General features: G+C 66.0%; 1 protein-coding gene and 1 long non-coding RNA gene across 2 annotated transcripts in view; one reads left to right on the forward strand and one right to left on the reverse strand.

Moving 5' to 3' along the window:
- BAIAP3 (BAI1 associated protein 3) overlaps window positions 1-13,115 on the forward strand; it is a 13,549-nt gene continuing 434 nt past the window's right edge. Inside the window, exons 1-34 of the mRNA XM_069570457.1 lie at window positions 1-124; window positions 3,876-4,016; window positions 4,234-4,321; window positions 4,462-4,542; window positions 4,771-4,878; window positions 5,313-5,372; window positions 5,506-5,572; window positions 5,699-5,894; window positions 6,124-6,168; window positions 6,293-6,370; window positions 6,479-6,581; window positions 6,899-7,006; window positions 7,096-7,191; window positions 7,323-7,426; window positions 7,602-7,722; window positions 8,209-8,333; window positions 8,464-8,554; window positions 8,692-8,748; window positions 8,845-8,942; window positions 9,046-9,097; window positions 9,187-9,317; window positions 9,464-9,587; window positions 9,664-9,807; window positions 9,895-9,987; window positions 10,077-10,268; window positions 10,356-10,424; window positions 10,515-10,594; window positions 10,666-10,774; window positions 11,179-11,250; window positions 11,394-11,474; window positions 11,557-11,677; window positions 11,757-11,880; window positions 11,965-12,170; window positions 12,293-12,636. Coding sequence (XP_069426558.1) covers window positions 3,886-4,016; window positions 4,234-4,321; window positions 4,462-4,542; window positions 4,771-4,878; window positions 5,313-5,372; window positions 5,506-5,572; window positions 5,699-5,894; window positions 6,124-6,168; window positions 6,293-6,370; window positions 6,479-6,581; window positions 6,899-7,006; window positions 7,096-7,191; window positions 7,323-7,426; window positions 7,602-7,722; window positions 8,209-8,333; window positions 8,464-8,554; window positions 8,692-8,748; window positions 8,845-8,942; window positions 9,046-9,097; window positions 9,187-9,317; window positions 9,464-9,587; window positions 9,664-9,807; window positions 9,895-9,987; window positions 10,077-10,268; window positions 10,356-10,424; window positions 10,515-10,594; window positions 10,666-10,774; window positions 11,179-11,250; window positions 11,394-11,474; window positions 11,557-11,677; window positions 11,757-11,880; window positions 11,965-12,170; window positions 12,293-12,396 — 3,459 coding nt within the window. The 5' untranslated portion in view covers window positions 1-124; window positions 3,876-3,885 and the 3' untranslated portion in view covers window positions 12,397-12,636. The remainder of the gene's footprint in view (window positions 125-3,875; window positions 4,017-4,233; window positions 4,322-4,461; window positions 4,543-4,770; window positions 4,879-5,312; window positions 5,373-5,505; window positions 5,573-5,698; window positions 5,895-6,123; window positions 6,169-6,292; window positions 6,371-6,478; window positions 6,582-6,898; window positions 7,007-7,095; window positions 7,192-7,322; window positions 7,427-7,601; window positions 7,723-8,208; window positions 8,334-8,463; window positions 8,555-8,691; window positions 8,749-8,844; window positions 8,943-9,045; window positions 9,098-9,186; window positions 9,318-9,463; window positions 9,588-9,663; window positions 9,808-9,894; window positions 9,988-10,076; window positions 10,269-10,355; window positions 10,425-10,514; window positions 10,595-10,665; window positions 10,775-11,178; window positions 11,251-11,393; window positions 11,475-11,556; window positions 11,678-11,756; window positions 11,881-11,964; window positions 12,171-12,292; window positions 12,637-13,115) is intronic.
- Window positions 811-3,309, reverse strand: LOC138429214 (uncharacterized). The gene is made up of 3 exons (XR_011252724.1): window positions 2,532-3,309; window positions 2,241-2,395; window positions 811-1,641 (listed from the first exon to the last, which is right to left on the reverse strand). It is a non-coding gene; the product is annotated as an uncharacterized lncRNA (long non-coding RNA).

Below are 13,115 nucleotides of genomic sequence, written 5' to 3' on the forward strand. Positions count from 1 at the left end.
CCTGGCGCTTAGTCGTCGGCGCTGGCGGCTGCGAGCGGTCGCGCCGCTGTAGCGACCCCGGAGCCGGCGCCGAGTGCGGCGCCCGCAGGAGCCCCGTCCCCGCGCCCCTGCCGCCCGGCCCACGGTGAGTGCCGCCGACTCCTGCCCGGCCGTCGAAGCCCAGGCCGGCTGACCGCCGGCGGACCGCGGTCGCCGCTACCCCGGGGAGCCGGGAGGTCGCCAAGACGCGCCGTCGGCACCGAGGAGACGGCTCCTCCCCCGCTTGGCGGAGCGGAGCCTCGGAGCGGGAGACGGTGCGCACTGCAGAGGGGCGGGGGGACCAGACCTCCCAGCCGCGGAGGGCGCGGGGCTCCAGGACCACCGCCCCCCGGGATGCGCAGGGTCACTCCGCTCGGACCCGGCGCCCCTATATCCGGGGGAAGGCGCAGGTGGGCGGGGACCGAAGACCGCCCCCCCGAGAGCCTCCGCGGGGTTTCCCAGTCCACCCTCCAGCGATTAAGACGCCCCTGAGCCCGGCCCGCTCCCCCTCCCACGGATCCTGGCAGGACCCCTTGTTTTCCCCAAATTCCTCCTGGCGTGGGTGGGTCCCCCAGAATACGCCCTCTCCAGGCTTCCAAACTGTCCCCAAACCGAACACCCACCAATGAGAGAAGCACCCCGACAGAACTGGGGTGGGGGGAGGTCCGAACGGAGGTCGGGAGGAAGGGGCGAGGCGGGAGCCTGTCCCTGAGAGAAGTGGGAGGGGTGAGCAGGTCAGAGGGCCCGGCTGGCCAGGTGGGAGGGGACCTCTGAGGAAGATCGTACGGGCACTTCATTTTAAATGCGTTCATTCTAGAAGCATCTCGACAACCTTTTACTGCTGGTCTCCGGCTTCAGAGCTCTAGGTCCGCTCGCGGAATTGTTTACAATACAGACCTCAAACCCCTCCCTGGAACTGGGTGGGCATGAGACCCCAGTGAGCAGTGCTCCTAAGAGGCACTGCAGGCGGACTGCAGAAGGCACTGTGTGCAGGCGAGCACTGTGCAGGGAGTCAGAGGAGAGGGGCAGCTGGGAACCTCCTAGGAGAGTGAAGGGGGCCAGCTGGGGGCTGGGGGGCAGCAGGGAGAGCCAGGTGGCCAGGCCAGACCTTCTGCCGCCCCCTTACTCATGCCGGGGGCAGCATCGGTGGATGCCCTACTCCTAAGTCCCCAGGGACCGGTTTCAGTGAGCGGCCCCAGCACCCTGAGGGTGTTGATTCACGTCCAGGGCAGCCAGTGGGCTGCTGGGGACTCTTCTAGAAGACCAGGCTGGCTCTCCAGTTCAGCTCCACTGCTCCAGACCTGCCTGCTTCAGTGCCAGCCCCCAGGTGGGCTAGCAGGACGCAGCTTGGCTTTGAGCCCTGGGTTCTGGGCAAGTCACCCCATCACTGGGATGTGAAATGCAACAGTGACATCACTTTGCAGAGTGATCCTTTCCCATTCAACCCCAGGCCTTGGGCACAGCCCTGAAACACAGCAGGCCTGTTGCTTTCGGCTGGGTCCTGGTACCTGTGGGGCGTCCAGCTCCTCGGCTGGCCTCACTTTGTTCATTGGACAAACTGGAGCCGGTGGCCAGGCCTGAGTGGGAATACAGGTGTGTCTTGCTCAGGGCTTCTGGCCAGGCCTGGGAGGGACCAAGACACGGAAAGTTCAGGAAGGAGTCCTCTGGGGCCCGTCAGACAGACAGGGGGTCCCCTGAAGCCCCTGCTCACTTTGCCCCATACACACCGAGAGCCCCTGGCAGCTGGTGAGTGCTCCCTAACAACCAGCCCCACACCCTCTGTCCATGACAGCTCTGAGTGGGTGCTGGCTGGCCCCAGGGCCCAGGCTGCTGGGTGCAGCGAGGCTGTGGCGGTGCAGGCAGCCCAGGGGTTCCCAGGGGACAGAGGGGGCTCCTAAGCTCCCAGGAAGAGCCTCTGCACCTGGACACCACTGCTGCCTCCTTCCTGGGCACAGGCTGAGACAGGAGCAGGGAGGGAGCAGCACGGGGGAGGCCGGTCCGCCTGCACCTGGGACTCAGGACGAGCCAAGAGCTTAGCGCCTGGACGCCAGAGCCTGGGAGGCCGTAACTCCACCCCGGGCTGCCTGCTGGCTGGGTGACCCTGGGCCTCATGAGCCTGGGGTCTCGGTTTCCCGGTCTAGGTGTGGGGAGCAGAGCGTCACTTCCCATCCAGGGCTGGTCTGAGGAGGGGCCCCCCCTTGCCTTGAACACTCTGGTCTCACCGAGAAAGGCCCCCACCCTGCAGCTCAGGCCACTTGGCTCCTGCGTCATCTTTGTCTCCGGGACTGTGAGCCCTGGAGCCCCCGTCACACGTAGACGCAGCTGGCGGTTGTCCTGGCAACAGCTCAAGCAGTGGCTGCTCCCTGGCTTTGGGGGGCTGTTGGGGAAGCAGCGTTTTCCACTCAGCTAGAGAGGAAAAGGGGCCCTGTGACACCCAGCCCCCAGGGACCTCACAGCTCTCTGGGCTGCTGAGCCCGCAGCAGGGGTAGGGGCTCCCTGGGGCAAGCACCGACCGGTGTGAAGCGGGTCCAGGGCTGCTGGAGGCCAAGGTGCCCCTTCTCCTGTCCCAGCTCTTGGGCCTGGCCGGATGGGTTCCCCTGGCCCTGCAGCTCCAGGATTGGAGGATCAGGGAGTGAGATGAGGAGCTGAGAGCTGGAAGGGGGAACATACCGGTGATGGCAGCCCGGGCACCCCGCCCCCTACCCCGGAGATACACCCAGCTTGCTTGAAAAATCTGTCCAGGACCCTCAAGGCGGCAGGTGTGCCCGGCCCCGCTGTCCCAGCAGAGGGTGACCGTCCGGGAGGAGGTCAAGCCTGTAAACGAGGACGGGCCAGCACTCACATGGCCCCTGGCAGTGGGCACACAGGGCAGGGCGGGTCTCCCCGGCTACCCCACTGCCAGGTGCCCGTGAGAGACGGGCCAGTAGAGCTGGATCCAGCGGGGTCCCCATTTCCGACTTTGTCAAACGAAAAGGACAGGCTCCGGCTGATGTGCCTGGCCTGCGGGGGGCGCCCTCGAGTGGACAAGGACGTGACCCAGGCAGTGGGCAGGTCCCCAGGTGAGCCAAGGGAGTATGGCGTGTCCGGCACACAGAGGCCAGCAAGCCAGGGCCAGAGAGGGTCTTCGCTTTGTCCTGATGACTTTCAGCGCAGGCACACGAGACCATGAGACCACCTTGTGGGATGCTGCTGGGGGCGGGGGGGATCGGGAGGCCAAGGCCGGAAGTAGTTGCCTGGGCCGGGTCACGGGGTGGAAGAGGCGGACTGCAGGGCCCTTGGTGGCTTCCCCCTAAGGTCTGCAGGGGGCACTGAGCACCCGCAACGTGTGAGGGTGTAACAGCGCAGGCCGGTCAGGTAGGGGGCTGGAGTTGGCGGTGACAGCCGTGCGCTCCTCAGGGGCGCCCAGGGCCGGGCCCCCTGGACAGGAAAGTGTCCCCTGAGCAGGTCCCACTCCCCTTCTGCAAAGTGTGGGCTGTGGGGCCGCAGCCCCTGTCCGCTCCCAGGGCCTGTGTTGCCATAGCAACCAAGCCACCATGCAGCATCCTGCCTGGAGCAGCCTAGATGTCACCCTGGGGCACGGGGATTCTTCATGCCAAGGGAGGAATGGGGCCTGGGCCTGGTGGCCCCTGCCTGTGTGTCCCCTGAAACCAGCGCAGTCCGAATCATTCTGGTCTGGGAAGCCCGAACCTGTGGGGGGGGCAGGGCTTGGACTGAGCAAGTCTGCAGCCTTGGGAGGGTTGGAGCCCATGGCCCCAGCAGAGGGCACCTCTGAGTTCCAGCTCACACCTCCGTCACTGCTCAGGGTGGCATCTGATGTGACCACAGGGGACGGTAAGGCAGGGCTCTCTGCCCCCCAGGTTGCCTGCCATGTCCACTCTGCTGGAGATCAAGAGCAGCGTGCTCAGGCAGGTGCAGGTGTGCCCATCCTTCCGCCGGAGGACGGAGGAGGAGCCGGCCAGCGGCAACGCCGACCCGTCGGAGCCCACGGCTGCGGCCTGGTGGGTGACCCCGGCCAGCTCCCTTCCTCCCCTGACCTCACACACCAGCCGCACCCCCCTCCCCAGGAGGCTCTGAACCCAAGGCCGTGGAGGGCATCCCACTGCACCCCCAGCTGTTCAGAGACCCTGGGATCCATTTGAGTCGTGCGGGCCAGCACATGCTCTGAGCTGCAGCGTCAGGAGGGTCTGCTGACCCCGAGTGTGGCCTTTCTTGCAGGAAACCCGGAGATGGTGTAGAGTTCTTCTCCCAGATGCGCCTCATCCTGAAGAAGGGGGAGGGCAGACAAGGGCTGCCATGTCCTGAGGTGTGGATGCTGCGGGCCCGGCTGCCCCGCATGGGCCTGGGCCAGCCTCCCCAGCGGCCGCTCCGTGCTCCCCTCCCTCCCTCCCTGGAGCACTCCCTGCCAGGGAGCCACGGAGACACTCACCCCTGGCGCCCTCACAGGTCCTGCTGTGCAGCAGCTCACCTGCCCCCGCAGAGCCCGTGGACCCCAGCCGTGGCCTGAGAGCTTTGAGCCAAGAGGAGGTAAGAGGGTGGGGGGTTTGGGGAGGGTGGGCTGGCCTCCCCATGGGGGTGAGCAGAGGTAAGGGGTGGGGAGGGACCCCTGGTGGAGGCCCCAAAGGTGCAAAGGCTCAGAGGCAGAGACCAGGCTCTACCAGTGGGAGGAGCGGCTGGGGGCTGGGCAGAGAGGGTGCGTCCGAGGAGCCAAGAGCCCCTTCGGTCGGCACTCAGGGCCCACGCCCCCGCCTGCAGGTGGACATGCTCTACGAGGAGGCTCTGTACACGGTCCTTCACCGAGCAGGCACCATGGGCCCCGACCAGGTGGATGACGAGGAGGCCCTGCTGAGCTACCTGCAGCAGGTGAGCCCCAGGCCCTGCCCACTCGGCTGGCCTGGCCCCCCCGCCTCTGGGGGTGGCCGAGACACTTTCCCCACCTGCTTGTGTCACTGTCGCCTCAGCGACACACAGAGTTGCCCCACATACCTACACACACAGGTGCACAGGCAGACACACACAGGCTGACAGGCATGCCCAGGAAGGTGGACACACAAACACATCCAAACAGAAGAACACACAGAGGACACAGCTCCAAAGAACATTGGAAAAGACAGGCAGACAGATGTAGGGTTCACACAGAAGGATGGACAGACACGCAGAGAAAGGTAGAAAGGACAAACCAGCAGGTGGACAGGCCCCTTTCTTCCTGCTGTGTGCACTCCCCCACCCCGTGAAGCCCCCGGGATGGTAACTGGCCTGCTCAAAGGCACCTGGGCCTCACACCTGCCGGCCCGCAGGTGTTCGGCACCAGCCCCGAGGAGCACGCCGCAGCTGTGGAGCGCGTGAAGAAGGCCAAGGTGAGGCTGCCGCCCGCTGGGCAGATGCCGCCCCTTGCAGTGCTTGTGGGCAGAGGCTCGGGGTGGAGGGGTGCAGAGCCGGCCGTGTCAGGCCCACACTGAGCCCCAGAGACCGTCGCTGCCCCCACTGCAGGCCCCCACCTACGCCCTGAAAGTCTCCGTCGTGCGCGCCAAGAACCTGCTGGCCAAAGACCCCAACGGTGAGCGGGGAGCAGCCAGGTCAGGGACCCCAGGGTGGGGGGGGGGCGTTGGAACTGAGGCCTCGGGGGTGGGCCGGGTCTGGGGCCCCGGGGCGGGCTGGGACTGAGGCACCCACCACGTCCTAGGCTTCAGTGACCCGTACTGCATGCTGGGCATCCTGCCGGCCTCAGGCGCCGTGCGGGAGCCCAGCCCGCACAAGGAGCAGCGCTTCAGCTTCCGCAAGGGCAGCAAGCGAGGTGGCCCACTGCCAGCCAAGTGCATCCAGGTCACCGAGGTCAAGAGCAGCACCCTGAACCCCGTGTGGAAGGAGCACTTTCTCTTGTAAGGCTCCTTGTCTCGTTGGGTGGCAGGGTGGCTAGGTGGGGTCTGCGGCGGTGCCAGCTGATCCTGGGGCAGCTACGCCCGTAGGTGGTCTCAGTGCCTGCCCCTGGGAACTGAAGGGCTGGTCCTGTGCCCACTTTCCAGAGCAGGAAGCCGAGGCTCCGAAATTGTCCCTGCCCCAGCACTGAGCAGGGCATCACCTGGACCCTCCTTTCTGTTCTCCTTACAGTGAGATCGAGGACGTGGGCACAGACCAGCTGCACCTGGACATCTGGTAGAGGCCCCTGTGCCCTGCAGGGCAGGGGTGCGGGCGCCTCTGGTCTGGGCGGAGCGGGAGGGGGCAGTCAGAGCCAGGCTGAGCTGCAGACAAGCCAGGCCCCCCCCCCCACCCCGCCCAGGGATCACGACGATGATGTGTCCCTGGTGGAAGCGTGCAGGAAGCTGAATGAGGTCATCGGCCTGAAGGGCGTGAGCAGGTGGGGCAGGTGGGACCCTCGAACCCCTGACTCTCAGTTTGGCCACAGGGGCCAGCGGGTGGGGGCTCCTCAGGGGCCACAGGCATGAAACCATCCTGCTGCCCCCAGGTATTTCAAACAGATTGTCAAGTCTGCCCGCGCAAATGGGACAGCGGGGCCCACTGAGGACCACACTGATGACTTCCTGGGGTGCCTCAACATACCTGTCCGGGTGAGTGGGCTGGCAGTTTCGCTTGCCGAATGCTTGCTCCTGGGTGTCCCACTTGGTGTTGGCAGCAGTCCTGCCCCACTGGTGCTCTGCCCCGTGATGCCCCAGCAGCTTCCCATCCTTCCTGGGCTGGGGCTGGGGGAACATAATGCTGCAAGGGGGGAGGGACAGCCTCCAGGAACCCCTAGTGTCCAGGCACCCTGAGCTGGTCACCAGAGTTCAGTAGGAAGCAGAGACCTGTTTCTCCTGCAGTCCCAGAGACAGTCTGTACAGGCAGGGGGCATTAGGCAGAAACAGCAATCTGAACCCCCTTCCCCCAGGAGGTGCCTGTGGCTGGGGAGGACCGCTGGTTCAAGCTGGAACCGCGCTCTAGCGCCTCCCGGGTGCAGGGTGACTGCCAACTGGTCCTCAAGCTGATCACCACACAGGTGGGAGCCAAGGGCCCCCCCTCCTGCAGCCCTGCACCCCAGCCCATAGGCTCACGAAGGGCTGCTGACCGGCCGGCCCTGCGTTCCAGAGGGACACGAACATGAGCCAGCGTGGGCGGTCGGGCTTCCTGTCGTACCTGCTGCTGCTCAGCCGTCTGCTGCAGTTTGAACACCGAGCCGAGGAGGTAGCGCCAACCTCGGGCCCCAGGGGCAGCCAGGGACGGCGTGGGTAAGGCGAGGCGGGGAGGCCAGGGACCTGGGGGCCGAGAGGGGATGGGGGTCTCTCGCCTCCACCCACGGCCAGCCCGTCCCCCAGCCCAACTCGAGCAGCTGGCGCGGCGAGCTCAGCGGGCCTGCGGCCACCGTGCTCTGCCTGCACGGCGCACAGAGCAACCTGTCGGCGCTGCAGCTGGCTGTGCTGTGAGTGGGCGGGGCCGCGTCGCGAGGGGCTGCGTGGGCGGGGCCTGCCGCACGGGGCGGGGCGGTGGGGGGCGGGGTCCGGAAAGGGGCGGGGCTGTCAGTTGGAGGGGCACGGGTTCCCTGCTGGGTCTGGCCCCTGACGCAGCTGCCCTGAGCCTGGGCTGGGGCCCCGCAGGCACTGGCAGGTCAGCAGCCGCCACCATCAGACCCGCACCCTGGACTACGGCTACCTGCTGGGGCTGCTAGAGGACCTGCAGGCGCACTGGGAGGAGGCGGGCTCGCTGCCCCAAGAGCAGGTGGGCTTGCATGAAAATGTTCCTGAAGGGTGTGCCGGGGGGGGGGCTGTTCAGGCTGGGACAAGCAGGGACAGGACCGCCAGAGTCCTGCCCTGCTGGGGTGCACAGCCTGTGGGAGTGGTAGGGGGTTAAAAACAAGCGGACAAAGCGCGGGCTTAGGAGAGAGCAGCTGCTGTGCGGTCCCAGGACCTGGCTGTGCGATACCAAGGGCGAGTACCGCGGGAGGCGGGTCGTGCGGCTTCATCCCCGAGAGCAGCGGAGGGAGTGGGCCGCATGGAAGGAGGCGCAGCTGGTGCTGCGAAGGCCCTGGGGGCGTCTGTGTCTCCAGGGGGCGCTGTGGAGGCTGGAGAGGGCACCACGGCGAGGCCAGTGGGGTTGGAGGCCCGTAGTAGGGAGGGGGCTCTTCAGGGCAGGGCCTTGCAGACCGGCTGCTTTTGCCGAGGATCGGGCACTCAGCAGTCCGTTCTGAAGGGCCCTGTCCCTCAGGAGGAGGGCCTGGCAGACAGCTTCTCTGCCTTCTCTGAGTTTGGGCTTCAGCTACTGCGACAGCTCCGGGACTACTTTCCTGCTACTAACAGTACAGCCGTCTACCGCCTGGAACTGCTGTTGAAGTGGGTGCAGCCGCTCATCTGTGGGTGGGGGGTTGGGGCTGGGGAACTGGGTGGGTGCAGCCGCTTCCTGGGGATGGGGGTAGGGGGACTGGGTGGGGCAGCCCCCAGTCAGCTGCAACTCCTCGCCCAGGTGTCTTGGCAAGCTGCAGCTCTTCCAGCCTTCGTTTGAGATCTGCCCCTTCGAGACGGAGCTAAACATGGACATTGCTGCTGCCCTGAAGGTGCGTCTGGTAGCTGAGTCTGGGCTAACTGCCCGTCCTTGCCCATGCCCCTGCCCTCAGGCTGGACCTGCGGAACCACACACACTTGCTCTTCTTCCCTCCCACCCAACACGCTTCCTCGGTGCCTTCCCTTGCAGAGAGGCAACCGTGAATGGTTCGACAAGCTCCTGAACACCCAAAGTCCTCGTGAGCAGGTGTGGTGGCAGAGTGGGGGGGGTGTGGCCGCAGGGGAGGTGAGGGGCCACAGGTGAGTGTAGGCCAGAAGGTCAGTGTGCTGGGTCTCCTTGCAGCCAGGCCCACAGCGCCTTGCCGGGCTGGTCAAGCTGGCTGACACCATCTACGAGGACCTGCAGTCCTGCTACGGCATCTACGCCAGCCTCTTCCACAGGTGGGGCCAGGGCTCTCCCTGCTGACCCTGCGCCCAGCCCCTAAAGTGCCACCACCCGGCTGGGGAGCAGGGCGAGCGGGTGTCTGAGGTGTGTCCTTTGCAGCATCATCAAGGTCGACTTCTTCACCCTCACCTTTCGGCAGCTGGAGCGTCTGGTGAGGAGGGGGTGTGGGGAGAGCCCCCTGGCTGGGAAGGGGCCTGGGGTTCCTTGTTGCCACCAGCCTGAGTCCACCCTCCTGGGCAGGTGGCTGAAGAGGCCTGGGTGCTGACTGAGGAGCTGAGCCCCAAGATGACCCTGGAGGTGGCCTCAGGGCTCTTTGAGCTCTACCTGACCCTGGCGGACATCCAGCGCTTTTGGAGCAGCATTCCAGGCCGGTGGGTGCCCTGCCCCACCTGTCCTCCAGTCTCCTCTTGGAGGGCTCTCTGTGCAGTCTCCCCAGAGCCTCCACAGGCTGGGAACCTGGGACATGTTGGGTCAAGGTGTTTGATCAGGGTGAGCGCTGACAGGCCTCGCACTGCAGGGACAGCCGTTCTCTCGCCCTGGCCGGCATCCACGCCCCATTCCTGCCTGCTGTGAAGCTTTGGCTGCAGGTGCTGCGGGACCAAACCAAGTGGAGGCTTCAGGGAGCTGTGGATGTGGACACAGTGAGTGAGCCCTCAGACTTGAGGGGGCTGGGCTCATCCGGGCTCCCCCCAACCTCCGCCTCCTCCTGCTTCCTAGCTGGAGCCCATGGATGCCTCCTCCAAGCACAGCAGCTCTGCAGCCACTGCCAGCCTCTGCTTCAGCCACATCCAGGAGCTGTGGGCCTGCCTGGCATGGCCTGACCCCGCCCAGGCCCAGACACTAGGCACCCAGCTCAGCCAGGTGGGGACTACCCACCAAGAGGAGATTGGGGTCTGGGTGCAGAAAGGACATGGCCCACAGCTCCTGAGCCCCCGTCTTCCACCCCAGGACCTGTGTGAAGCTGCCCTCTTCTACACAGAGCTGCTGCGAAAGAAGGTGGACGCTCAGCCTGGGGCCGCTGGAGAGGCAGTGAGCGAGCCCGTGAGCAGGGGGGTGCAGGAGTGGGGGGCGGAGGCTCAGGGTGGCCACCACCCCCTGCCAGCCCATGCATGTCCGTCACACCTCCCCAGCTCTGCGTGGTCCTCAACGACGTGGAGCTCCTCCGCAAGGCTGCTGGCCAGGCACTTCGTGGTCTGGCGTGGCCGGAGGGGGCTGCGGGGCTTGAGGGCACGCTCCCACGACCCCTGCTCAGCTGCACACAGGCCCTGGACGAGGACCTGCAGCGGGAGGCCCGAACCGTGACGGCACACCTCACCTCCAAGGTGGCAGGGCTGGTGGGCTGGGGCGGGAGCCGGCTGCCCCTTCCTGCACCCCGCATTGCTAAGCACCACTCTCCTGCTCTCCCACAGATGGTGGGTGACGTCAGGAAGTATGTGCAGCACGTCAGCCTCTCGCCCGACTCCATCCAGAATGATGAGGTGAGTGCCCTGCCAGCCGAGGTCTTGGGCTCGGCAGAGAATGCGCGTGTGCACTGGGGCCCAGTCCTAGTCTGAGGACCCTACCTGCAGGCTGTGGCCCCCCTTCTGAAGTACCTGGATGAGAAGCTGGCTCTGCTGAACGCCTCGCTGGTGAAGGAAAACCTAAGCAGGTAGAGTCCTGGGCGGGTGGGCAGAGCAGGGCTGGCCCATGGTCGGGTCACAGATGCTGAGCGTCCTGCAGGGTGCTGGAGGCCCTCTGGGAGCTGCTGCTGCAGGCCATCCTGCAGGCTCTGGGAGCGAACCGAGACGTGTCTGCCGACTTCTATGGGCGCTTCCACTTCACGCTGGAGGTAGAGCCCCATGGAAGCCTTTCCTGCCTGAACTCCTGGTTCCTGGCCCCTCTGCCCCTGCCCCCTGGCAGTAAGACTGCTGACCCTTTCAGCTGCATGCTCCCCTCCAGCTTGGTCCCCAGCCCAGACACTCCTCCTCTGGGAAGCCATCAGGCAGCATCTTTTTCCCTGAGTCTGCTGAGTCAGCAGCACCTGGGCCACCTGTTCTGACAGCTGTCTGGCTTTGGGTGTCCTCATTTCCCCTAGCTTCCTGGCAGCTTCTGATAACGGCCCAGGTATGATTGGCTCTGCTTTGGGCTCCAGACAGCCCAGGCCGGGTGCTGCTCAAGGCTCCATTCCTTCCCACTCTCTGTCTAAAGCACCCACCCGGCCCCTGACACCTCTCTTTTCTTGCCCCACCCCAGGCCCTGGTCAACTTTTTCCACGCTGAGGGCCAGGGTCTGCCCCTGGAGAGCCTGAGAGATGGAAGTTACAAGGTGAGGTTTGGCCCTGGGGCCTCTGACAGAAGAAGGGGGAGGAGTCGACACCTGAGACCCAGGTTTGAGTTGAGCCCCGCTTTGCGCGTGAATGGGGCCTGTGAGGAGCTCCGGCATCACCAGGCGCCGCCTCTTCCCTGCAGAGGCTAGAGGAGGAGCTGCGCCTGCACCAGTGCTCCACGCGGGAGTGCATTGAGCAGTACTACCTGGACAAGCTCAAGCAGGTAGTGCGGCCCAGGTGCGCGCACGAGGCTCCGCCCCCCGACGACCCCGAGCTCGTCTCACCGGCTCCTGGCCTTTCCACAGAGATCCCTGGAGCACAACCGGTTCGGGCGCCTGAGCGTCCGCTGCCACTATGAGGCGGCCGAGCAGCGGCTGGCGGTGGAGGTGCTGCACGCCGCCGACCTGCTCCCTCTGGACGCCAACGGTGCGGGCGAGCGGTGGGGAGGGCTGTCACCGGGCGGGGCGGGGCTGGCGGCTGGGTGCGCTCACAGCTGTGTCCCCAGGCCTAAGCGACCCCTTTGTGATCGTGGAGCTGGGCCCGCCGCACCTGTTCCCGCTGGTCCGCAGCCAGAGGACCCAGGTGAAGAGCCGGACGCTGCACCCCGTGTACGACGAGCTCTTCTACTTGTGAGTGTCCCTCCCCGCCCTGCCGACCCGGAGTGGGGAGCAGGGCTCCAGATAACCACCTGCCTCCCCTCGCCCACCGTGCAGCTCCGTGCCAGCAGAGGCCTGCCGCCGCCGTGGCGCCTGCGTGCTGTTCACCGTCATGGACCATGACTGGCTGTCCACCAACGACTTCGCGGGGGAGGCAGCCCTGGGCCTGGGCAGCGTTGGCGGCGTCGCGAGGCCCCAGGTGGGAGGGAGCGCGAGGGCCGGCCAGCCGGTCACGCTGCACCTGCGCCGGCCTCGAGCCCAGGGTGAGTGAGCGCCCGGCAGGGCGGGGCCAGCCGGGCCGATGTTGGCCCCGCCCCTTGCAGAGTCCAGGGTGACTGAGCGGCGAGGGCGGGGCCAGGAGGACTGACACCGCCCCCGCCCGCAGTGAGGTCGGCGCTTCGGATGCTGGAGGGTCGCCCCAACAAGGAGGCGCAGGAGTTTGTTAAGAGGCTCCGGGAGCTGGAGAAGTACATGGAGGCGGACCCCTGAGCCCTTGCGGGCGAGAGCCAAGCCCTCCCTACGTCCCGCGCTGTTTTTTCGCCTTGTGGTCAGCTCTGTGCAGCCCCGCCATGGCGCCCTTCCCCGCTTCATGGTGTGTGTTCTGTGGCTGGACCCCCCGGCTCCCTTCTGCCCCGCCACGTCTGTGCGGTATGTGCTGTGAACCCCTGTGCCCAGTAAGCCCTACCCTGCTGGATCTGGACAGCCGACTGGACGAGTCCTGGCCACCAGGTGAGCTTTCCCCTTCCCTCAGGTTCCATGGCCTCGGGGTGGGAGGGCCCTGGTCTTAGGGCAGGGTTCTCAGCTGGGGGCCTTGCCCCCAGAGGACGTTAGGCAGGGGGGATCAGTCACACCCAGTGAGTGGTGGCTGTACTGTTGGCACCAGTGGGTAGAGGCTAGAAGTGTGGTTTGACATCCTGCCATGAGCCCTCCCCCCAACATAGAATCACCCACCCCTAAATGTCACCAGTGACCAGGGAAGACCTCTGTCCTGGGCCTCTCTGGTGTCGGGGCAGAGTCTCCTTAAGCGGAGAGGCTGGACGGTCTGGGTTTGGAGTCTAGACAATCCAGGCCTCTGAGGGAGAGGTGAACACCTGCAGTGCCCCCACCTTCTCTGGGGATGCCCCTCCCCAAGAGGGCATATAGAAGGGGTTCTGCCTGAGAGCTCCACGGGTCTCCAGTTCCCACCCAGCTCACAGGCCCAGAAGAGG

This window comes from Ovis canadensis, chromosome 24, assembly GCF_042477335.2.
Source record: "Ovis canadensis isolate MfBH-ARS-UI-01 breed Bighorn chromosome 24, ARS-UI_OviCan_v2, whole genome shotgun sequence".
Lineage (NCBI taxonomy): Eukaryota > Metazoa > Chordata > Mammalia > Artiodactyla > Bovidae > Ovis > Ovis canadensis.